Source organism: Eurosta solidaginis, chromosome 3 (genome assembly GCF_040869045.1).
Source record: "Eurosta solidaginis isolate ZX-2024a chromosome 3, ASM4086904v1, whole genome shotgun sequence".
Taxonomy (NCBI): domain Eukaryota; kingdom Metazoa; phylum Arthropoda; class Insecta; order Diptera; family Tephritidae; genus Eurosta; species Eurosta solidaginis.
In genome coordinates this window covers 249,363,904-249,388,535 of record NC_090321.1, presented here as the reverse complement: position 1 = coordinate 249,388,535, position 24,632 = coordinate 249,363,904, and the positions used below count along the sequence as shown (strand labels likewise).

At 35.5% G+C, this 24,632-nt stretch overlaps 1 protein-coding gene across 24 annotated transcripts in view; it reads left to right on the top strand.

The window, feature by feature from the left end:
* Positions 1 to 24,632, top strand: part of ASPP (Ankyrin-repeat, SH3-domain, and Proline-rich-region containing Protein) — a 504,012-nt gene that overhangs the window by 241,848 nt on the left and 237,532 nt on the right. The window contains exons 1-2 of one of the 24 annotated variants that reach the window (XM_067775867.1): positions 11,664 to 12,050; positions 12,292 to 12,478. The exons of 22 other annotated variants lie outside the window; for them this stretch is intronic. In XM_067775867.1, coding sequence (XP_067631968.1) covers positions 12,473 to 12,478 — 6 coding nt within the window. In that variant the 5' untranslated portion in view covers positions 11,664 to 12,050; positions 12,292 to 12,472. Of the gene's footprint in view, positions 1 to 11,595; positions 11,635 to 11,663; positions 12,051 to 12,291; positions 12,479 to 24,632 lie in introns of those variants that run through there. One more of the 24 variants, XM_067775865.1, reaches the window with a different exon arrangement.

Below are 24,632 nucleotides of genomic sequence, written 5' to 3'. Positions count from 1 at the left end.
TTTGTAGTCCGATTTGGCTCATATTTGGAACACATAATACATACAAGAATAGAAAGCGACCTATGGAAAAAACTCGCCACTAGGTGGCGCAAGGATCGATATATTCACAAAAATCGTATTTGGAAGACATAATACACACATGAATAGAAAACGGCCTGCGAAAAAAAAATCGCCGCTGGGTGGTGCAAAGAACGAGATATTCAAACTTTTCATATTTGTGGTGCGATTTGGTCCATATTTGGAATCGTTGCACCACCTAGCGGAGTTTTTAAAATTCTGTTCGCTACACAGAGTCAATCTAAATAAAAAAGTTTAAAAATCTTTTTATTTGACTTGTATTCAAAATCGATGTTAGAAACACCAAATAAACTGAATATGTAAATATATTTCATTTGAATTAATGTTAGAATGACTTATACAATTTTCGTCGTTATCAACTCGATCATATATTTAAAACTTTAATATAAAAACGGCCTTGCTTTTGTCATTCATATTTGATATGTAGATGAGCATATGTATTAAAATTTTATTAGTATTGCATATAAACTGTCAGTCAACTTATTAAACACATTCTGAGAAATTTAATCAAAGATCCAATGGGTTGAATTAGGACTCTACAGTTTGATAGAACAGATGGATGGTGTGGAATAGGTATATTGTGGGTGTAGTATAGGTATTACGTATTTTGGATTCAATTTGGATAGGAACAATCTGTCAATGTACCAGTAGAAAGAACTCGGCACTTGTCTTTTATAAAAGGGCTTACAGGCAAAAGAATCTACAGACTCTATGCGCAAAAGGCCTCTTCGTGTTTCTTCACGTCAAACTTCATTTTGCAATGCTGGGTTTTATAATAGCGCTTTATTATTTGCCGTCCCATTTGCCCTGAGAAACGGGGCTGCATCAGGATGTTTTATTATTCGTTGTGCAGATTTGTAGCAATTTGGGGAAGGAACTTTGTGTTAAACATTCCGCTCGCTTCTTATATTAAATATTTCTCTGCTTTCATGCAAATTATTCTAAGGCCTCATAAGGAGCCAGTGCTTGCTGCAGTGTTTTGGGGACCCTCCTGATTTTTCTAGTACGTCTTTTGAGTAGGGTGTAACCTAAGTGCCGCCAGAGTGATTCAAAGAGTTTGTTGCTTTCAAATATTCAGTGTACTTATTTCATTCAATAAAGTGGCGCTACCACCCCACTTATTTGACTTATTCCTTAATTGAAACTAAATCTCATGAGATGATTTTCTTCTATGGCTGTGTCAATATGACGGTATCATTTGTTCTTCTGTTTCTTCAATGACGTTAATAAAGTGATCATATACCTGATCGGTGATCATGCCAATTCACTTGAAGTGAACAACCTCACCAGTCTGCTCTAAATTTTCTTGGTTTAGATGTTTGATCATTAGATTGAGAAACCCCTGACTCCTATTTTATTTTTATTTTGTCAAGCGTGGGATAGAGGAGAATCCTTTCTGTCCACACTGTCCCTCCGAATTGGGAAGCGCAGAACCCGTAATGTTTCACTGTACTCGTTTTCACGGGAAGACTCTCTGTACACAAAGTTTTTGGAGAGGAGCATTCCATTAGGAATTTAGTTCCCCGAATGTGCAGACAAATAGATTGTTGGACTGCTGTTAGCAAGATGGCCTTTATGACGCAATTGATGCATGCTGAAAATGAACGCAAAGGAATACGAATGCGAATATCATTGGGTCACTTGAGTAAAAAAAATAGGTGGTGCCAGCGCAATTTATAGCTTCTAAATCCCACCTACCCGCGACGAAACACTTTTTTAATCATTTTCGAGATGGTCGGGCTTGTTCCCTAATGGTGATTGTTACCAGAACGTACCGCGACTATATCTGCCAAAGAACCATCAACATCAAGAAAACTCCCCAAATCCTTCGGGGAGTGTCTTTATCGCGACAACAACAAATCCATCAAAATTTTATTGCCAAATGCGATACATACTTCATCATTATATTTGGTTGGATTTGGCAAGATATGCTCCAAGATAGCTTAACAAAACTAGTTGAGAGGTTGCACTTCTTCAGATTGTCATCCCATTTTGCTCATTTAGATTTATAGAGAAGCCTTCTTATCTGCATGTAAGTTACTACCTGGCCCAGCAGCTTTTATTCTGCTCGAACTTTGACTTTCATATATTTGCATTTGTAAGTTTTCGTTACCTTGTTTTCTCTTCTTCCCCCTTCTGTATTTTTCATTTTCTTACCTTACACATTCCTTCTCATTCCATTCTCGTTCAATTCCCGCTTCTTGCTCTCTTTGTTTTTCTCTGCACGATTCGCTCTCAATCCCATTCTCTGCTCCGCTCAGAATCATGCTATCTTGCAACTCCACTTTCTTCGCATAATGGATCAATTTTTTCCCATTTTTCGCTTCGTATCGCTCAACTGTCAAATAAAGAAACTCAAATTCGATGTCCCAAAAATTGGTCTTTATTCACCAAAACAATGAGAGTAGAACTTCACAATTCAAAGTATTCGAGTACTTCACTTACAACGTCTACAAATGAAACTGGTAACTAATTTCAAAGATTGCGTCGGTTATATACCCGAATCGTCATTATTTCTACTAGGGTCTCTAAAACTTTTGCCTTCCCGAATGATCGCCCCATCATAGGACGGTGCTCGTGGCAATTGACAATTCAAAACCTTTTGACACAGTCAACCACGGCATGCTACTCCAAAACATAGAAGATTCACCCCTTCCCCTTGTCTTAAAAGATGGACAACAAACTATCTAAATGGTCGGTTCAATTTAGGAAGGAAACCCCAAAACCTATGAGAATTTAACAGGGTGATGCTCTTTCCCCATTTCTGTTATATTTCTTCATATCAAAGATCCGTTCCTCACACAAAAACGCACAAGGCTGCATGCCTGACAAAATGCTGCACAGAGAACTGCTACGGGATATCTTCTTATGACCTCTGAACGCCATTTACATGGTGAGACAAAACGCTCAACATTGAGGAGCATATTGAAATGCTGAATAGACAGTTTTTGCCTTATTGTCACTGAATTAGATAGCCTAACAAACAGCTGCTTGCTCTAGCTCCGCCTCCAAGAGAGTATAAGAGAACATCTCCGTAAGCATTATGATGAGATCCGGCATCTGCCTACACAGACATTTGATCGATAAAAGCATAAAGAGGCCATAGACAAAATCCCCACAAAATCGGTAAACGCCTTTGCTAGGCCGCGCCCGGCGAGCTCCGTTGTCAATATACACTATCCAGTAGAAGAAAACATACTACTAATGAAGGCACGAGTCACCCTGTCCCAACTTCGTTCTGAATACTGTAGCAGGTTCAAAATTAAACGCGATAGACGTAATGTATGTCCTGCATGCGAAGTGTTCGCACATGACACCAATGTAATGTAGAACCTACGCCTCTAACAGCAACTTCTCTATGGTCCAGCCCTGTTGAAACTGCTAGTTACCTTGGACACCTGTTGGAGGACTTTGGTGACAATTGTGAGTGGTCGCAATCATTAAATGTGGCTGTGCACTTTGAAAACACAAACAACATTTGATATGACAACGAAATACTTTGCGGCATAGTTATTCACATTGACCCCTATATATGTATGTGATACGAAATAAGTCACAATGGTTTATTGTCACTCACCAGAGTTGGTGTATGCTATAATGACAAAACCGATCCTGATTTAAAAATTAGAAGTACGGAGGAATAAAGCAACGCCCGCACTTATGATATTAGGGAACTTGTAGACCGGAAGGCCGGAATACTTTATATGCATATATATTTAGATCCTAAGTCAGAAGTTTCGAGCTAAAGTCAACTCATTTAAGTGATTAATATAATAAATAGGACTCATACGATTTTCCGAAATAAATAACATAAACCCAATCAAAGGATCGCACACTGGTCGGTCTTATACGGAGTTGGTGGCCAAAAATACTTCCAGTAGAGATATCAACGTGTAACATTGGTACGGCTTTAAAAATATGTGAGAATTATTTTTTCATAAAATTGGTGCGGGTGATACCTTTATTCCGACCCACAACCACCCACTTTCACCGCATGCATATACATGCGCGATAGTTCGCATTGGTAAGATGTGTCTATCGCAAATACAATGTTTAATAGGATTAAATAAAGAAATTAGGGTTATTAAAAGATCTTGCATACATAACAATAACAAAACAACAAACACACACAAATGTTTACATTTGCATATCGTCGAATGGATAAAATAATATCGTATGTTACATGTGCGCACATATAACAATCGGCAATAATTTATCAGGTTGACGATATCAGAAAACTGTCGCAAAACATAGTTAGCAGCATAAAGTCGCAGTTGATATTAACACTTTATCGTAAAACTTTAACTAATAATAAGATATAAGTCCCAACGTGAGGATCGGTGGGGAACCCAACTAAAACTTTAGCTGAAATTGAAATATATGTGCATATAAACACTAATAAAGGCACTGGTGAAATTTTAAATAAAAACAAGTAAGGAAGGCTAAGTTCGGGTGTAACCGAACATTATATACTCAGTTGAAAGCTGTGAAGACAAAGTAAGGGAAAATCACCATGTTGTAAAAAGAACCTAGGGTAACCCTGGAATGTGTTTTTATGACATGTGTATCAAAGAGTATTTTAAGAGGAAGTGGGCGATAGTTCTATAGATGGACGCCATTTAGGGATATCGCCATAAAGGTGAACCAGGCCTGACTCTAGAATTTGATGGTACGATATGGGTATCAAATGAAATGTGTTAATGAGTATTTTAAGAGGGCGTGGTCCTAAGTTCTATAGGTGGACGCCTTTTCGAGATATCGCCATAAAGGTGGCCCAGGGGTGATTCTAGAATTTATTTTGTACGATATGGGTATCAAATGAAAGGTGTTAATGAGTATCTTAAGAGGGCGTGGGCCTTAGTTCTATATATGGACGCCTTTCCGAGATATCGCCATAAAGGTGGACCAGGGGTGACTCTAGAATTTGTTTGTACGATATGGGTATCAGATGAAAGGTGTTAATGAGTGTTTTAAAAGGGCGTGGGCCTTAGTTCTATGGGTGGACGCCTTTTCGGGATATCGCCATAAACGTGGACCAGGGGTGACTCTAGAATTTGTTTGTACGATATGGGTATCAAATGAAAGGTGTTAATGAGTGTTTTAAAAGGGCGTGGGCCTTAGTTCTATAGGTGGACGCCTTTTCGAGATATCGCCATAAAGGTGGACCAGGGGTGACTCTAGAATTTGTTTGTACGATATGGGTATCAAATGAAAGGTGTTAATGAGTATTTTAAAAGGACGTGGGCCTTAGTTCTATAGGTGGACGCCTTTTCAAGATATCGCCATAAAGGTGGACCAGGGGTGACTCTAGAATTTGTTTGTACGATATGGGTATCAGATGAAAGGTGTTAATGAGTGTTTTAAAAGGGCGTGGGCCTTAGTTCTATGGGTGGACGCCTTTTCGGGATATCGCCATAAACGTGGACCAGGGGTGACTCTAGAATTTGTTTGTACGATATGGGTATCAAATGAAAGGTGTTAATGAGTGTTTTAAAAGGGCGTGGGCCTTAGTTCTATAGGTGGACGCCATTCCGAGATATCGCCATAAAGGTGGACCAGGGGTGACTCTAGAATTTGTTTGTACGATATGGGTATCAGATGAAAGGTGTTAATGAGTGTTTTAAAAGGGCGTGGGCCTTAGTTCTATGGGTGGACGCCTTTTCGGGATATCGCCATAAACGTGGACCAGGGGTGACTCTAGAATTTGTTTGTACGATATGGGTATCAAATGAAAGGTGTTAATGAGTGTTTTAAAAGGGCGTGGGCCTTAGTTCTATAGGTGGACGCCTTTTCGAGATATCGCCATAAAGGTGGACCAGGGGTGACTCTAGAATTTGTTTGTACGATATGGGTATCAAATGAAAGGTGTTAATGAGTATTTTAAAAGGGAGTGGGCCTTAGTTCTACAGGTGGATGCCTTTTCGAGATATCGCCATAAAGGTGGGTCAGGGGTGACTCTAGAATTTTTTTGTACGGTATGGGTATCAAATGAAAGGTGTTAATGAGTATTTTAAAAAGGAGTGTTCCTTAGTTATATATGTGGACGCCTTTTCGAGATATCGCCATAAACGTGGACCAGGGGTGACTCTAGAATGTGTTTGTACGGTATGGGTATCAAATTAAAGGTATTAATGAGGGTTTTAAAAGGGAGTGGCCCTTAGTTGTACATGTGAAGGCGTTTTCGAGATATCGACCAAAATGTGGACCAGGGTGATCCAGAACATCATCTGTCGGGTACCGCTAATTTATTTATATATGTAATACCACGAACAGTATTCCTTCCAAGATTCCAAGGGCTTTTGATTTCGCCCTGCAAAACTTTTTCATTTTCTTCTACTTAATATGATAGGTGTCACACCCATTTTACCAAGTTTTTTTCTAAAGTTATATTTTGCGTCAATAGACCAATACAGTTACCATGTTTCATCCCTTTTTTCGTATTTGGTATATAATTATGGCAGTTTTTTCATTTTTCGTAATTTTCGATATCGAAAAAGTGGGCGTGGCAATTGTCGGATTTCTGCCATTTTTTAAACCAATACAAAGTGAGTTCAGGTAAGTATGTGGACTGAGTTTAGTAAAGATATATCGATTTTTGCTCAAGTTATCGTGTTAACGGCCGAACGGAAGGACAGACGGTCAACTGTGTATAACAACTGGGCGTGGCTTCAACCGATTTCGCCCTTTTTCACAGAAAACAGTTATAGTCCTAGAATCTAAGCCTCTACCAAATTTCACAAGGATTGGTAAATTTTTGTTCGACTTATGGCATTAAAAGTATCCTAGACAAATTAAATGAAAAAGGGCGGAGCCACGCCCATTTTAAAATTTTCTTTTATTTTTGTATTTTGTTACAACATATCATTACTGTAGTTGAATGTTGACATAATTTACTTATATACTGTAAAGTTATTAACTTTTCTTTTAAAATTTAAATTAAAAAAAAAAAAAAATTTTAAAAGTGGGCGTGGTCATTCTCCGATTTTGCTAATTTTTACTAAGCAGACATAAAGTAATAAGAGTAACGCTCCTGCCAAATTTCATCATGATATCTTCAACGACTGCCAAATTACAGCTTGCAAAACTTCTAAATTACCTTCATTTAAAAGTGGGCGGTGCCACGCCCATTGTCCAAAATTTTACTAGTTTTCTATTCTGCGTTATAAGTTCAACTCACCTACCAAGTTTGATCGCTTAATGCGTATTTGGTAATGAATTATCGCACTTTTTTGATTTTTCGAAATTTTCGATATCGAAAAAGTGGGCGTGGTTATTGTCCGATATCGTTCATTTTAAATAGCGATCTGAGATGAGTGCCCAGGAACCTACATACCAAATTTCATCAAGATACCTCAAAATTTACTCAAGTTATCGTGTTAACGGACAGACGGACGGACGGACATGGCTCAATCGAATTTTTTTTCGATACTGATGATTTTGATATATGGAAGTCTATATCTATCTCGATTCCTTTATACCTGTACAACCAACCGTTATGCAATCAAAGTTAATATACTCTGTGAGCTCTGCTCAACTGAGTATAAACAAGTAAGGAAGGTTAAGTTCGGGTGTAACCGAACATTACATACTCAGTTGAGGGGTACGGTGACAGCATAAGGGAAAATAACCATGTAGGAAAATGAACCGAGGGAAACCCTGGAATGTGCTTGTATGACATGTGTATCAAATGAAAGGCATTAAAGAGTATTTTATGAGGGAGTGGGCCATAGTTCTATAGGTGGACGCCATTTGGGGATATAGCCATAAAGGTGGATCAGGGTTGACTCTAGAATGCGTTTGTACGATATGGGTATCAAATTAAAGGTATTAATGAGGGTTTTAAAAGGGAGTTTGGTTGTTGTATAGGTGGTCGCCTTTTCGAGATATCGCCATAAAGGTGGACCAGGGGTGACTCTAAAATGCGTTTGTACGATATGGGTATCAAATGAAAGGTGTTAATGAGTATTTTAAAAGGGAGTAATCCTTAGTTCCATAGGTGGACGCCGTTTCGAGATATCGCCACAAAGGTGGACCAGGGGCGACCCTAGAATTTGTTTGTACAATATGGGCATCAAACGAATGGTGTTAATGAGTATTTTAAAAGGGAGTGGGCCTTAGTTCTATAGGTGGATGCCGTTTCGAAATATCGCCATAAAGGTGGACCAGGGGTGACTCTAGAATGTGTTTGTACGATATGGGTATCAAATTAAAGGTATTAATGAGGGTTTTAAAAGGGAGTGGTGGTTGTTGTATAGGTGGTCGCCTTTTCGAGATATCGCCATAAAGGTGGACCAGGGGTGACTCTAAAATGCGTTTGTACGATATGGGTATCAAATGAAAGGTGTTAATGAGTATTTTAAAAGGGAGTAATCCTTAGTTCCATAGGTGGACGCCGTTTCGAGATATCGCCATAAAGGTGGACCAGGGGTGACCCTAGAATTTGTTTGCACAATATGGGCATCAAACGAAAGGTGTTAATGAGTATTTTAAAAGGGAGTGGGCCTTAGTTCTATAAGTGGACGCGGTTTCGAAATATCGCCATAAAGGTGGACCAGGGGTGACTCTAGAATGTGTTTGTACGATATGGGTATCAAATGAAAGGTGTTAATGAACTTTTTCATTTTCTTCTACTTAATATGGTAGGTGTCACAACCATTTTATTAAGTTTTTTCTAAAGTTATATTTCGCGTCAATAAAACAATCCAATTACCTTACCATGTTTCATCCCTTTTTTCGTATTTGGTATAGAATTATGGCATTTTTTCATTTTTCGTAATTTTCGATATCGAAAAAGTGGGCGTGGTCATAGTCGGATTTCGTTCATTTTTCATACCAAGATAAAGTGAGTTCAAGTAAGCACGTGAACTAAGTTCATTAAAGATACGTCGATTTTTGCTCAAGTTATCGGGTTAACGGCCATGCGGAAGGACAGACGGACGACTGTGTATAAAAACTGGGCGTGCCATCAACCGATTTCGCCCATTTTCACAGAACACAGTTAACGTCATAAAATATATGACCCTACCAAATTTCAAAAGGATTGGTTCATTTTTGTTCGACTTATGGCGTTAAAAGTATCCTAGACAAATTAAATGAAAAAGGGCGGAGCCACACCCATTTTGAAATTTTCTTTTATTTTTGTATTTTGTTGCACCATATCATTACTGGAGTTGAATGTTGACATAATTTACTTATATACTGTAAAGATATTAAATTTTTTGTTAAAATTTTACTTAAACAAAATTTTTTTTTTAAAAGTGGGCGTGGTCCTTCTCCGATTTTGCTAATTTTTATTAAGCGTACATATAGTAATAGGAGTAACGTTCCTGCCAAATTTCATAATGATATCTTCAACGACTACCAAATTACAGCTTGCAAAAGTTTTAAATTACCTTCTTTTAAAAGTGGGCGGTGCCACGCCCATTGTCCAAAATTTTAGTAATTTTCTATTCTGCGTCATAAGTTCAACTCATCTACCAAGTTTCGTCGCTGTATCGGTCTTTTGTAATGAATTATCGAACTTTTTCGGTTTTTCGAAATTTTCGATATCGAAAAAGTGGGCGTGGTTATAGTCCGATATCGTCCATTTTAAATAGCGATCTGAGATGAGTGCTCAGGAACCTACATACCAAATTTCATCAAGATACCTCAAAATTTACTCAAGTTTCGTGTTAACGGACGGACGGACGGACGGACGGACGGACATGGCTGAATCAAATTTTTTTTCGATCCTGATTATTTTGATATATGGAAGTCTATATCTATCTCGATTCCTTTATATATGTACAACCAACCGTTATCCAATCAAACTTAATATACTCTGTGAGCTCTGCTCAACTGAGTATAAAAAACACACAACAAGCTTAAGACACTAAAATTGCTTCAAAATGAGTTAAATATCTTTGAATTCAATATTCATTTTCATTTATTTCAATACAATGATATTTTATGAATTTTTGAAATAGCTTAAACTTGCACTTTATTTTTAACTTGCTCACACTGCAAAAACCAACTAATACCATAACCTCAATTTTGAAGCTATTCTTAAAGAGTACAGTTCGAATACAACAAAAACAAACAAATTTTTAAAAAGCTGTTCTAATAAGAGATACTAACGACACATTTGGTAACAAACTTTTCACTTAGATTTTTTTATTTTTGGCGTATGGAACCGACCACTGTGGATTTGCAGTATACACTTATTCTTATGCAAATATATATCTAGATTACATGTGTATATGTGCATACATACATCCAGACATACATATAAATATATGTGTGCACGTATTTCCTACATTTAGATTTCATATTTACCCTGCAAAAAATCGTGCTGTTAATCCTTAAGGGGAGCGATCTGCGATTGATCTCTTTTGTCCACAATGGGGTATAATTGGTCCCGTCTAGTCCCTTTTGGGTATATTTGGCATCAGTCAGTTTGAAGTTTATGTATCCAATTGAAAAAAAAGAAGAAGCAGCAACGAAATTAATAAAAATAAAAATATTAAATGTGATGGAAAATAATTATTTAAGAAATATGCGCAGCTCTATAATGAACCTAAAATATTAGGACCATATGTTCCATTATCGTAATATTTGTTTTGTTTTTATTATTCTACAACATTAATACTAAAAAAAATCAAAAATGTTATATTGGGGTTTAAAAAATTATAAAATCCGTATGAAAAAGGGGATGTCGGACAGCAGTATCCGCAGAGGTACAAAGAGGACGTGACGAACAGTACCGGTAAGGGAATAACGGAGAGTGGAAAAATTATCTGTCCGACAATAACCGTAGGGATTCAAAGAGGGCGTGTCGAACAGTACCCAAAGGGGTATTAAGAGGAAGTGTCGAATAGTACAAAAAGGATATGTTGGACAGTAAAAGTAAGGGTATAAAGAGGAAGAGTCCGACACTACCCGTTCAGGCATAAACAGGTACAATTGGTCTCTACATAGGACATGTTTAAATAAAAGGGATCACCTCCAAGCCATGTAAGGAGATTAGAACTGGCTATATTCGCATATTCCTTTGCGACTCATCTCGGATTCATCCTAGACTAATCGGGTTTTTTGCAGGGTACTTATCAATTGCATCGCAAATTATTGATATGAAATTTAATTGCTGCCATAATAATTTACTTATACGTTTTTCAATGATTTAACGAATGCTATACGAATAAATAAATAAAAATTAGCAAAAGCATTTGTTTATGTACCTACATACATATGTAAATATGAATTTGTATGCGCATTGTGGTATCTTTGTAAATTAACGCTACTCATCCTCTACGGCGCGCCAGTATACTTATTGAATTATCACTAGAGTAATGTTAAATCAGTTCATGAAATTATAAAAATCCATATAAAATTAACTTTGTACACATGCACTGAATGTTGCGCGAGGGTGTGGCCGTGTGTTTATGCGTCAATGTTTGTAAGCTTGAGTGCTTATTTTGTGTAATGAATTTGTGGAATTTTAATGCGTTTATATGTGGTAGATATGTGTTTTTGCCTAATTTTGTGCAAAATTCCATGTTAACTTACCCGCATTGGCTGGTAAGTAGTTGAAAATGATCAGTATTTGCACTTTAAGCAACCAAAGCATGAGTAAATAATGTGACTCTAAAGGCCGGGTTTCCTCGAAAGCGGTACCGCTATATAGCGGCTGCTGCATATCGGTAGAGTACGGTGTTAAAAATGCTGCGATGTAAAATTAATTATGTGGAAACTAAGAGGACTGTGAAGTTCACCGTAACGTAATATAGCGGCAGGGCATACAATATTACGACCGTCATGACGGTAGAGACTCGTTCATCAACGTTTTTTCCCCACCGCTATTCTGAAAGCGTTGCTCATTTTGTCAAATATCTCAAAAATAAACAAATATTCAGACTTCAAATTTATTTTTGAAAACCTATTTACCAATCATGGTTCAATTATATGGTTGGCTCATCTCTACAGCAACAACATATGTATGTACCTTTGTTCAGATTGTCAAAATCTGCGTGTTGGTGTTAGGCGCTTCGAATGGACAGCAAACATAAAACTTTGCAATTCTTGTGTGTTGTGGGAAAATAATGCGCTAAATTAGATATATTTACTAAAAGAATAACTTAAAGTGATATGAAACTATTTTTTAATAAAAAATTGACCACCACGGCAATGTGTTTGTTACATTTTGCATTTATCATCTTTTGACACTCCATATTTCAGGGAAAAGAAAAAAATAAAATCAGCTCATGAGATAAGCCAACTCTATAATTGAGCAATGTTACCAATTATAAAAAGAAACCAAGCAAAAAAAAAAACGAAAAAAGAATCAATAAAGTTAAAATATCATCGATGAAATCGGCTGGATAAGCTCTTCCAGCTTTACAAAAAAGCGGTGCCGCTAATGACGGTGAGTATAGCAACCGTTCTTTAGCGGTCGTAATACAGCGGTACCGTTTCCCAAGGAAACCGAGCCTTAGGGCAAATTTTTTATACGTATTTCTATATCTCAAGCTTTTGAGACGGAATCCATTCGGCAGAGTTGCATATACAGTGCCGAGGTATTGTCAATTAGCGGTCGATATTTTATCGACGAAATATCGATGTGTTGTGCAAAAGTTACTATTAAAAAGTTATCGAAATAATATTGATTTGTTATCGGTATGCTACCAGTTTTTATCGCATTTATACATTTTTTAAGGAAGAATGTGTGTGCAAATATTTTCAGAAATACTTATGCCCGGAGAGCATTTGGTGATCCATGCTTCAACGCCAAAGCTTCTAGTGCTCCATGCTTTATTATCTGTTATTAGTTTCGCTGTCCATCTGCCTCTTTGTTCATTTTTCCACCGTTATTTCCACAACCTAAACGTTTCTTCACTGCTCTTTATGCGAACGATTTTCACGCGGTCTTCATCCGTCTTGTCTCCAATAACTTTCTTCTTTATAGCCTCAATAGGTCGATGAGGATTGTTCCGCTAATCACTTGTGCGGCTGGGCCTGATATTTAGTTAAGCGGAGGCCACTCTCAGAGCTGCTATTTGATGTACAGATGATAGAGGTTCTTCATGTGAAATGTGCTTGCACACAATTAGGAATAGAAGAGTTAATGGAGAGAGGAGACAGAAGAAGAAAAAAGGGAATATTTATAAGAAGCTTTTCAGGGCAGAAATACACTCGGAGTGCTTGCCAAACACTGCCGAAAGGTGACCTAGACAAATGTTCTGCTATTTGAAGAAACTTGTTTCTAAAATTTTGATGTTGCTGTGCCCGGGCGTGAACCAGGGATTTTCGGTGTGGTAGGCGAAGCACGCTACTATGCATTGTCTGGGAGGTTGGAAAGGACGTGATTTCAAACCATCCACCCGGGAAACGGGAATTGATTATTAGTGATGACGGAATGGACGTGATTTCGATGTATATTTAACACACAATAAGTAAAGCCGTGATGTGTGGAAGGTTGGAAAGTACGTGATTCTAAGCCACCCGCCAAAAATTACTGGAGCTTGCGATAACAGTGGGAGTTGGAAAGGACGTAATTCCAAACCACCCAACCAAATCATTGCGTATTCAAGTTGGTCGGTAGATATTTTTTATTACGAGGAGTGAGTCACACGCATTAATGTTTTAGCAGTGGTTGTTAAAATCAGTACACCGACAACGAAGAGGTTCGTGCATTTTTAAAAAGGGAAAGGAAAGGAAAGGAAAGAAAAGAGAAAGATGTGTGACAGTCAAAAAGGATACTGGTGAAGAAAGAGGTGCGAGGAAGGAAGAAAAAATTCGATTTCTAAATGTATGTTAATCCGCTTTCAGTCCGGACAAATGTTGTAGTGTCTGCTAATAATTTATAAATTTTGCTCAAACGTAAAATTTCCTAAATTAATGTGTGCCTATAAGCAAAGTAACTAAAAACTAAAACTTTAAATACGTTGAATTTGTATGTAACCTCGTATGCATTAACAATTTTACACGCAAGTTTATTAAAGCCATACACGAAAGCCCTCGTGTGCTATTTTCTGCCAGCTGAGCTCATTAAATGGGTTAATTGGATGAAAATCTCCAACATTTTTAATGTGCCATTAGGCAATGAAACTCGAATTTCAAATTATCTGGCACATTATTTTAAACCTTCCAATGGTCAAGTATAATTTCACACTTAAATGAAGCGTTTTCGCCTTCGGTATCATATGAGCATATCCAATCTCGCATAATTGCAATAAGGCTCAGCAAGTTGTTGTTGTAGTTGGACATGTATTGTGTTGAAAATTTCACTTTAGATTAATTGTGTCATTACGATTGAATTAAGATTATTAAAATTATCACTGCTAAGCAAATGGGATGTGACCGTGACTAAAAAGTGACAAGTGACTAAAAAGTGATTCAAGGTATCATAATATAATATGATATTGTAACGAATTTACATTTGCAAATCCTCTTATTTGGCCTTTTGCTAAGTTCGTATCACTAAACTGTTGAATAAATAACTCCAATATTTAATAATGGAAAAATGACCTTTATTAAAGTACTTCACAATAACACTTATACTTTGCAAATAGCTGGCTTAATAACCAAACTGATAGCTTAAATGAAACTGACTTTCAAATTAATACTGCTACTGCTCGCTAGATAGCGTCTCAATCGAAACTGCCCATAGCGCCTCTACCGCTGATGCTTTTATACTCTGTGATTCCCTCGCGGCATCTTCTAGGCGCTTCCAGAATTTTACTTAGTTAATTATAAATTCCCTTCAAAAAACGCGAGTACTCTATAAATAATGTAAGGAATACTACTTTGGGAGTATATAACTGCTCCAAATCTAATCTGTATTCATACAAAAAATGTGCTGCAATTAACATTGCGATGTCCTAGGAGAGGAGTAGGTGATCCCACTCTCGCTTTGTTTGTGAGTATTCCATAGAGTACATACGTGAGAGTACTTTCCAAAGTACTTTCACTACTCCATGGAGCACCCACAAAGGATAATATGTCAAAGTACTAAAGAGGAATTGTGTCGGAAAGAATTATCGAAGCAAATTTAATTTAAAATGAAAGTAAATGAAGAGGGGCAACACAACTTTTATATTTTATGCTACGAATATTCTTATGTTATTTAGCATTTGCGTGAATAAAGAAACTAATATAATATGTATACATAAAGCCAATGCGCTGTTGCATTTTATCAGAGTTGCCAAAGTAAAATTTTATTATTAGTTATTTGCATGCAATATTTTACTTTTGGCAACTCTGTTCGATCGCCATCGTGTATTGTTAGAGTACTCCAACATGAAGAAAATGGAACACGTAATCCAACAATTTTTGCAGGGTTTCTCAGCTACAACTACAGATGTATAATTTTTCATTTGAGTAATACTTGCACAAATTATTGCCCTCTCTTGTGACAACTCAGATAAGATATATGCATGTGTTTGTGCATTGCTTCTCCGCTGCTCGTATACGTACATATGTGTAGACGCAATTATTGATTCGTTTATGTAGACACATAATGATTGAATTATTGATGTGAATTCACGTCACTGCTTAGCATCGGCCTAGAGATGGCAGCACCCCTTAGTTTTGCTAATATTCGTAACAATATTATTTAACATGAAATTTGAGTGAGTACGGAGAATCACTTTATCACTTTCGAAAACTCAACCAACCAAGCTCTATACATATATGTTTATGTAAAAGTGATGGTTCTCAATATCAAAGATTCATTTTCCTAAAATTAATTAGCAACTAAATAAAATCCGATTTGCATTCGTTTTCCATTTGTTCATGAATTTGTACACAAGAGCTAAAAAAGACCAACTTCAGATTGATTTCAAATGCAATTTTATTCTACTGTAAAATAAGAATCAAAAAATGTCTACTTTTAATCTTAAAAGTAGCTTAGATGGAATTTAATAGCTTACGTAAGTAGTTCAACGCAAAACGAATTGCAACAATTTCAGTTTATTTTAAGTAAACTTTAATCTTGATATGCAAAGCAAACTCAAAGAGGCAATTTAATATGAATGGAATTTTTTTTTAGACATATGTGAGGTATTTTGTGGCTCACTAATTTTGCTCATAGCTGCACAGAATTTAACTTAATAATTAAAGCAAAAATTTTTCAAATGACGATGCAGTATGAAGTAAAGAAATCTCCCTAGATGGCGCGCGGATTCAGATATTTAAAAAATGTGTTCGAAGTTTCGGAGTCCTGTGATGGCGTTTCGTTTACGTTAAGCCAATCATTTGAAAAGTGAGTTTTGACAACGCAAAACAGTATTCAAAAATCTGGCAGGTCTAAAACTTTTCATGACAGCAATATACTCGGAGAGCTTGCCAAACTACTGATTAAGGGCGATCGCGCCTACAAAAATTTGTTTCTAATTAAAAAACCGTTTTTGTGAAGATTTTGATGTTGCCTTTTTCGGGTTTTTACCCCATGACTTTTGGTGTGGTATGGCGGTCGCAGTACAACAAAATTACACTGAAAGAAAAATACTGGTAAAATCAACCGAAATACGGGTCAATTCAACCGAAATTTCTGTCAATTTGTATCCATCGCAACAAAATGTTGAATCAACTGCGCACAAATCGTTGATTCGTAATTGACCGTTTTAGTAGTCAAATGAACAAAAAAGGTTGTTGCGACAGCTTTGTATGAAAGTACCTAAGCCATATAAATATGTAAATAAATGAAAGGCGCGAAAACCTCCGAAGAGATTTAGGCCAAACTTCTCTTCCAATTTGCGTCGTGCTCCTTTTTAATTTTTCTTACAAATTGGCGGGACGGGACCTACTTGTTTTATGCGTTATGTTTTATGAGTTTTCACTGGGAGCATTTCATGGCAGAAATACACTCGCAGTGCTTGCCGAACACTGCCGAGGGGCGACCCCGCTTAGAAAATTTTCTTCTAATTGAAAAAGCTTGTTTCTAAAATTTTGATGTTGCTTTGCCCGGGGTGTGAACCCAGGGTCTTCGGTGTGGTAGACGGAGCACGCTAACATGGCACTACGTCGGCCGTCATATAAATACGTAAATATGTGAATACATAAATACGCATGCTTGCTACATTTACATTCATATGAATATAGAAATGAAAATAGTAGTCACAAAACTGATTCTCAATTCTTTCAGTTGCAGCTCAGCTCGTTCTCAATTTCTTCCCTCGCATGTAGTTGACACACTTGATTGTTTCGAACAAAATGTTTAGTATAAATGTTTGACATAACATTTTATATAGAGAACTTGTAAGTTATAGAAAAGTAAAGAATCAAAGTTGTTACAACATTACCGAATACCCCTTGTCACCGTATTATTTTTAGGTGCAAACACAAAGTAAATCAGATATTCTGGACTTTAAGTATTTTCGGCGAAAGTTATCTCTACTAAGTCTGTTTTTTGAAAAATATCATGGTTACAGAGTTGCAAGGAAAGTTATAATTTTATTGTATTTTGTTGTAGTGGTATCATACAAACATGCAGCAGCATGGCAATTGGTTTTGTTTTTGTTTTTTTTTTTCAAATTTCTTTACGCAAACTCTTTTTCTTATTTCGATATTTTTAATATTAACATTTTTAATAGTTTTGAAATTGAAACTAAACTCAAACAAATTTACGAAAAAACTCGAAAATTCTATTAGATTTTAAGAAAATTTCGAACTTCTTATTTAGAGTTCAATGTACTTATGTGAGTACGCAGTTTTGTAGCCCAATCAACTTTAGTCTAACAGAGTACAAGGCATTGTTTTTTAACAGTTTTTTTCCGAAGGGTATTCTAATTTTTCTCCATAGTGTGAGAATATTTTTGTATATGGAATAAAATCTGTAAATACCTTCAAACAAATTTTTCAAAAAAACAATAGGAGTTTTATGTATATGGGGTATTCCATCCCATTTCGACCAATTTCGAACCCGACCCCTTTAGAATTGGCTGAAAGCTTTTCTTCTTTTTCTAGCTTACGAAAGACGTTTTTCAGAAGTTTTTCAAATTTTTTCATCCAACTCAAAAAAAGTTATGAATTTTAAAAAAACACCGTTTTAGTTTTCAAAATGCTATAACTTTTTCAAAAATTGACCGTTTGGGATCTTTTTTGTTTCAAATTTGTTTTTAAATGTACTTTTCGAAAAAAATTCAAAAAAATTTTTAAGGTTTTTTTTTGTAATTTTTCAGTTTTTCGAGATTTTTTGAATTTCGCCCTTTTTTTTCTCATAAAAAACTTCAATCAATTCTGCAATCATCCCCACTAATCCCGGAGTGGGCCGAGAAACTTTAAAATTTTTTTTGTATTATTTCCGAAAAGTACATTTAAAAACATATTAAAAAAATGATCCCAAACGGTCAATTTTTGAAAAAGTTATAGCATTTTGAAAAAAAAAAACACCGTTTTTTTCAAAATATTTAAAACTTATTTTGAGTTGGAAAACGGTTTTTTTTTTTTTAAATATGCTTTTACATGTATTTTTCGGAAAAAATACAAAAAAAATTTTAAAGTTTTTTTTTTTTCAATTAAATAAAAAAAAAATTCTCGGCCCACTCTGGGATTAGTGGGGATGATTGCAGAATTAAGTGAAGTTTTTTATGAGAAAAAAAAAAACGGGCGAAATTCAAAAAATCTCGACAAACTGAAAAATTACAAAAAAAAAACTTTAAAATTTTTTTGAATTTTTTCCGAAAAGTACATTTAAAAACTAATTTAAAAAAAAAGATCCCAAACGGTCAATTTTTGAAAAAGTTATAGCATTTTCAAAACAAACACGGTGTTTTTTTTTAAAATTCATAACTTTTTTTGAGTTGGATGAAAAAATTTGAAAAACTTCTGAAAAACGTCTTTCGTAAGATAGAAAAAGAAGAAAAACTTTCAGCCAATTCTAAAGGGGTCGGGTTCAAAATTGGTCGAGATGGGATGGAATACCCCATATATAACGTATACTTTATTATTACACTTAAATTGACTGGGCTATAAAACCTCATATTCAAACACATTGGAAAAATATCAAACGAACTTTTCGTAAAATATTCTCAAGCTTTTTCGAATAAGTTGAATTTGACTTAAAAAGTTTCAGTGACCAAATTCAATTAATTAGTTTTTTATTTATCGAAAAAAATAGAATTAAATTGACGTATATTGAAAAATATGTCTGCTATTTTTCTGTTCGCGCTGTACACACATACATTTATACGCATATGTAAGGCCCAGTTTTTCAGTACAAGTTCAACTCAGTTTGTCAGTTAAACTACGCTTAAACTTATTATGCAGTTTTGCGGTCTAATTTAACTCAAGTTTAAGCTGAGCTTAACCGGCCGATCTGGCAGTGTTAAACTTTACACCCCTATTATGAATTTTCATACGATAGGCGATAAACGCTTCCTAGCGTATCGTAAAAAATCAGCTTTCATATTGCGATTTCCACACGCCCGATAGATGTACTATTGTGAATGACAGCAGAGTTTTGTTTACAAATTTTTGTGAATCTATACGAAACCGATAGCAAAACAAAACGTAAATACTAACAATTCATTTGTCTTGTACGTAAAAGTGGCAAAAGTTTTTAAAAGCTGTTATAATAAAATGTTTTATGCAACCTCTGTTACCTTTTATATAAACTCAAATGAACAAATTGACGGACCTTGCATAGATTCCACAGAAAGAAGAAAATTGATAGATCATTCCAATCTTCTTGAAATGAACTCTACACTGTAAGTACTTGACATACTAAAAGTAAAAAAAGTTTAATAAACAAAATTGATGTCAGGGTATGTCTTAACAGAAATAGAAGGCAGTTTGCGCGCCCGTAAAAATAGGCCATCCATTCCAAATATTTTGAAGTTTTGTGCCACTTTAAGGCTTCTTGCCCAGGGTGTTGCAACAGAGTGTTGGGAATGAGGCTGTAGTTGGATTATTTTGGATTATGTAATAATTGTATATTTACTTTTATTTAAATAGTTCCCAACGTATCGTGGAAAAATTTATCAGCGATAGCTAGCGTAGAAAATTGAACAGCGTATGCGATAGTTAGCGTATGGCAATACCACGATAAACGATAAACGCTAACGATCGAGTTTCACACGCTAGAATTTATTTCATAATAAGGTAGAACAGATTGCAAGCGTTTATCGTGTATTGTACGAGTTCATAATAGGGGTGTTAGTTAACCTATCAGTTCTTTGCGTTCGTTCGAAATGGCGTCGAATATACCCAACAAACTTTTGCGATTGAGTACCATAAGAGCTCATGTTGATAACTAGGCATACTTCTAAAATCTCAAGAGTTGTTTCGAAACAGTGGCTCAACTCCAGAATCATAGATTACTCAACAAAAGAGGGAATTTTTTATTTATTTATTTTTTATAAAGCAAAAAATTCTATTATGTACTTAAATTGAAAAAAGGTAACTCCCAACTCGTGGTTCTCTAACAGGACTCACATGTAGGAGTCCATAATACAGTATTTTCACGAAAATAAAAAAAAAATGTATATTTTATTTTTAATTAATTACGCTTCATTACTGCTATCAACCAGGTGTTTATTTCTCACAGTAATCAGCTGCTGGTTTTGGTGGTACCACCTTTGAGATTGTTTTTCAACACCACCTCGAATCGATATCCTATGTATGATATCAACGGGAGAAATGTGTTGGATTTTGATTCGAGAACTGTATATTTCCAAAAATCTCTCAAAGGTTGGATAATAATTTGATAATGATTATAATGTTGGAGATCTACTCGAGAACTCTAAATTTTACAAAATATCTCGAAGGTTGGATAGTGATTGGAGAACAAGGTTGGATATCAACTCCAGACCTATCTGGTTTAAGAATTCGCTGGATAATTTTTTTCCATGTTTCTTGGGTAAATAAAATCCAGCTATTGCCGTATATACAAATTATCTAAATAATAAAAACCAATTTTGCCGCACTAAAAAGCATACCCCAAAGCAGGCACGTGTCTCCCCCCCTCGTGTATACATACAAAACTAAAAAATTTTAAAAATATGATAAAAAAGTAAAGAAGGCTAAGTTCGGGTGTAACCGAACATTACATACTCAGCTATGAAGTCTAAATTTATCTCGATTAGTTCATACCGTTATGGAATACCGTTATGCGTTATTATGAGTATAATTATAGCTGCGTTGGTTTCGTACGGTTGCGTGGATGGTTTATAAATGGTTTTTAATTGCATATCAGATACATTTGGAAAATATCGAACAAACTGTAGACCAAGGGTGACGTTTTTTGGAACGACTTTCCTTCATCCTTTGTCAAATAAGGAAAAATCATCATGTAGGAAAATGAACCTAGGGTAACCCTGGAATGTGTTTGTATGACATGGCTCTAAAATGAAAGGTATTAAGGAGTATTTAAATGGGAGTAAACCTTAGTTCCATAGGTGGACGCCTTTTCGAAATATCGCTATAAAGGTGGACCAGGGGTGACTCTAGAATGTGTTTGTACGATATGGATATCAAATGAAAGGTGTTAATGAGGGTTTAAAAGGCGTTTCGAGATATCGGCCAAAATGTGGACCCGGGTGACCCAGAACAACATCTGTCGGGTACCGCTAATTTATTTATATATGTAATGCCACGAAAAGTATTCCTGCCATGATTCCAAGGGCTCTTGATTTCGCCTTGCAAAACTTTTTCATTTTATTCTACTTAATATGGTAGGTGTCACACCCATTTTACAAAGTTTTTTTAAAGTTATATTTTGCGTCAAAAAACCAATCCAATCACTATGTTTCATCTCTTTTTTCGTATTTGGTATAGAATTATGGCATGTTTTTCATTTTTCAAAATTTTCGATATCGAAAAAGTGGGCGTGTCATAGTCTGATTTCGCCCATTTTTAATGCCAAGATAAAGTGAGTTCGGATAAGTACGTGAACTAAGTTTAGTAAAGTTATATAGATTTTTGCTCAAGTTATCGTGTTAGAGGACGAGCGGAAGGACAGGCCGTAGACTGTGTATAAAAACTGGGAGTGGCTTCAACCGATTTCACCCTTTTTCATAGAAAACAGTTATCGTCATAGTATCTATGCCCCTACCAAATTGCACAAGGATTGGTAAATTTTTGTTCGTCTTATGACATTAAGAGTACCCGTATTCTAGGCAAATTAAATGAAAAAGGGCGAAGCCACGCCCATTTTGAAATTTTCTTTTATTTTTGTATTTTGTTGTACCATATCATTACTGGGGTTGAATTTTGACATAATTTACTTATATAAAGGAAAGATATTAAATTTTCTGTTAAAATTTGACTTTTAAAAATTTTTTTGTTCGTCATCCGATTATGCTAATTTTTATTTAGAACATATACAGTAATAGGGGTAAAGTTCCTGCCAAATTTCACTATGATATCTTCAACGACTGCCAAATTACAGCTTGCAAAACTTTTAAATTACCTTTTAAAAGTGAGCGGTGCCACGCCCATTATCCAAAATTTTACTAATTTTCAATTCTGCGACATAAGATCAACACACTTACCAAGTTTCATCGCTTTATCCGTCTTCGGTAATGAAATATCGCACTTTTTCGGTTTTTCCAAATTTTCGATATCGAAAAAGTGGGCTATAACCACGTCCGATTTCGTTCATTTTAAATACCGATCTGAGCAACTTACATACCAAATTTTATTAAGATACCTCAAAATTTACTTAAGTTATCGTGTTTAGCGACAGACGGACGCACGAGACTATACAAACCCTGAATGGCATCAAAACTTAAATTTAACTATGAGTTCAAGGAGTATTCACTTTTTTATATACTTTTAAAACTGACTGAGCTATTAAAATATTAGTTAATACAAAATAGAAAAAAAAAATCAAATCAAGGTAAAAATGCAGCAAATGTATAAAATTTTAGATTGAGGTATGAAAAAAATATGTAGAAAGAAAAAAACCCAATAAACAGAGTCATTATTAATGAAATAAATTGATTCATTGAATTAATTTGATATCAGTTTTTTGGTGTATAACATTTTTATTCATTTTTTGTTTTACAAAAAAGAAAATGGTTGCTCCTCCTCGATTCTAAATTGTTATTTTTTGTGTATTAACAAAGCAGGAAAAATTGAGTGAACAATTTTATTGAACCCCCCCTCCCCCCATGAGTAAATATTACGCACGGTCCTGCCCCAAAGGCAGCCTTTAACTGTGACTGAAAACCTGCTAAGTAGTTTATCTGGAGTTTAAATTAAATTAGAGTTTAAGCAAACTTAGTTTAAGCTTAGCTTAATCAACTACTGAAAAACCGGGCCTAAGGAATTAAAACAGGTCACGAAAACTCATTTGGCCACCTATAATCTAATATGCAAGTGTATGCATGAATACGTAAGTCTTCACATATCTTCATTATACTCGTATGTTCATTCATAACCTTGTTCAAAGGTCTTACTCCTACATAAAATATATCTTACAGGTACAAAAACATAATTATGCATACCTACAAACAAACAAAAATTACAGTGACAACTGACAATGATAAATGAACTAAACTAAAAGCATAGAATTAATACTCACTTATCCCACATATATCTTAAGACTGTTTTAGATATGTAGCACAATTTTTTCTGGCATTGAATTTAGGATTTAAACAACTGGAGTTTAATAAATAAAGCCGAATTTCAAAAAGAACCCAGCAGCTAAATTTGTGTTTCAGTAGATAGAAGTAGTATTGAAATTTATCCAACGTTGCGAGAGGTTTGCCTGACCGATGAAAGTACTGGGCGGGTATGTCCGCCATTACTGCGGGACGACCTCGATTTCAAAAAACTTTCTTTCTTACGCACAATTTATATGAAGGTAAACAATCAACCCACCGAAGCATGGGGGTTTAAATTATACTTAATGCATGAAACTCTACTGAAGTTTAGCTTTACTGTCACTTTGTTAATGTGAAAACAACAAAATATTAGAAAATAGTTGCACTTATAACAAATGCAACTGTTCACACAATATGGGGATTATCATTGTCTAGCAAACGGTGAACGGATTGCAGGGAATGCATGGACAACAATGACAATATGCAAAAATTATATGCAATCTGTGGTAGTTATGTTATGCTTAAACCTGTGTATATCGACCCAAAGGCAAAGTTGACATTGTCATAATGAATTAGTCATAACCATAATTTTAGTATCCGGGGATTTTAGCTGGATTTTTGAAAGGGTCGCGGACGAAAAAAAAAAGCTAGATCTTTGCAAAAAGGAGCTTTATATCAATGGTATTTGTAAGTAGGAAAGGCTTAAATTTTTAAAAAATGGGCGTGAGACCGCCCATTTATGACTAAGCAATTTTCTATGTTTCGGGAGCCATAACTCGAACAAAAATTAACGAATCGTAATAAAATTGGGTACACAAATTTTCCTTGTAGCAGAAAATATTTCTAGTAAAAATGGACGGGATCGGTTAAAGACCACGGCAACTTAGATATAAAACAAGTTTAAAAGGTTCGTAGACTAGAATAATAAGCTATAACTTAGCAAAAATAGTTTAGAATCAATGATATTTCACTTATCAAGTTTTATTGTAAGAGGAAATGGGGAGACATTTTTTTTAAACGGTTGGTGCCACG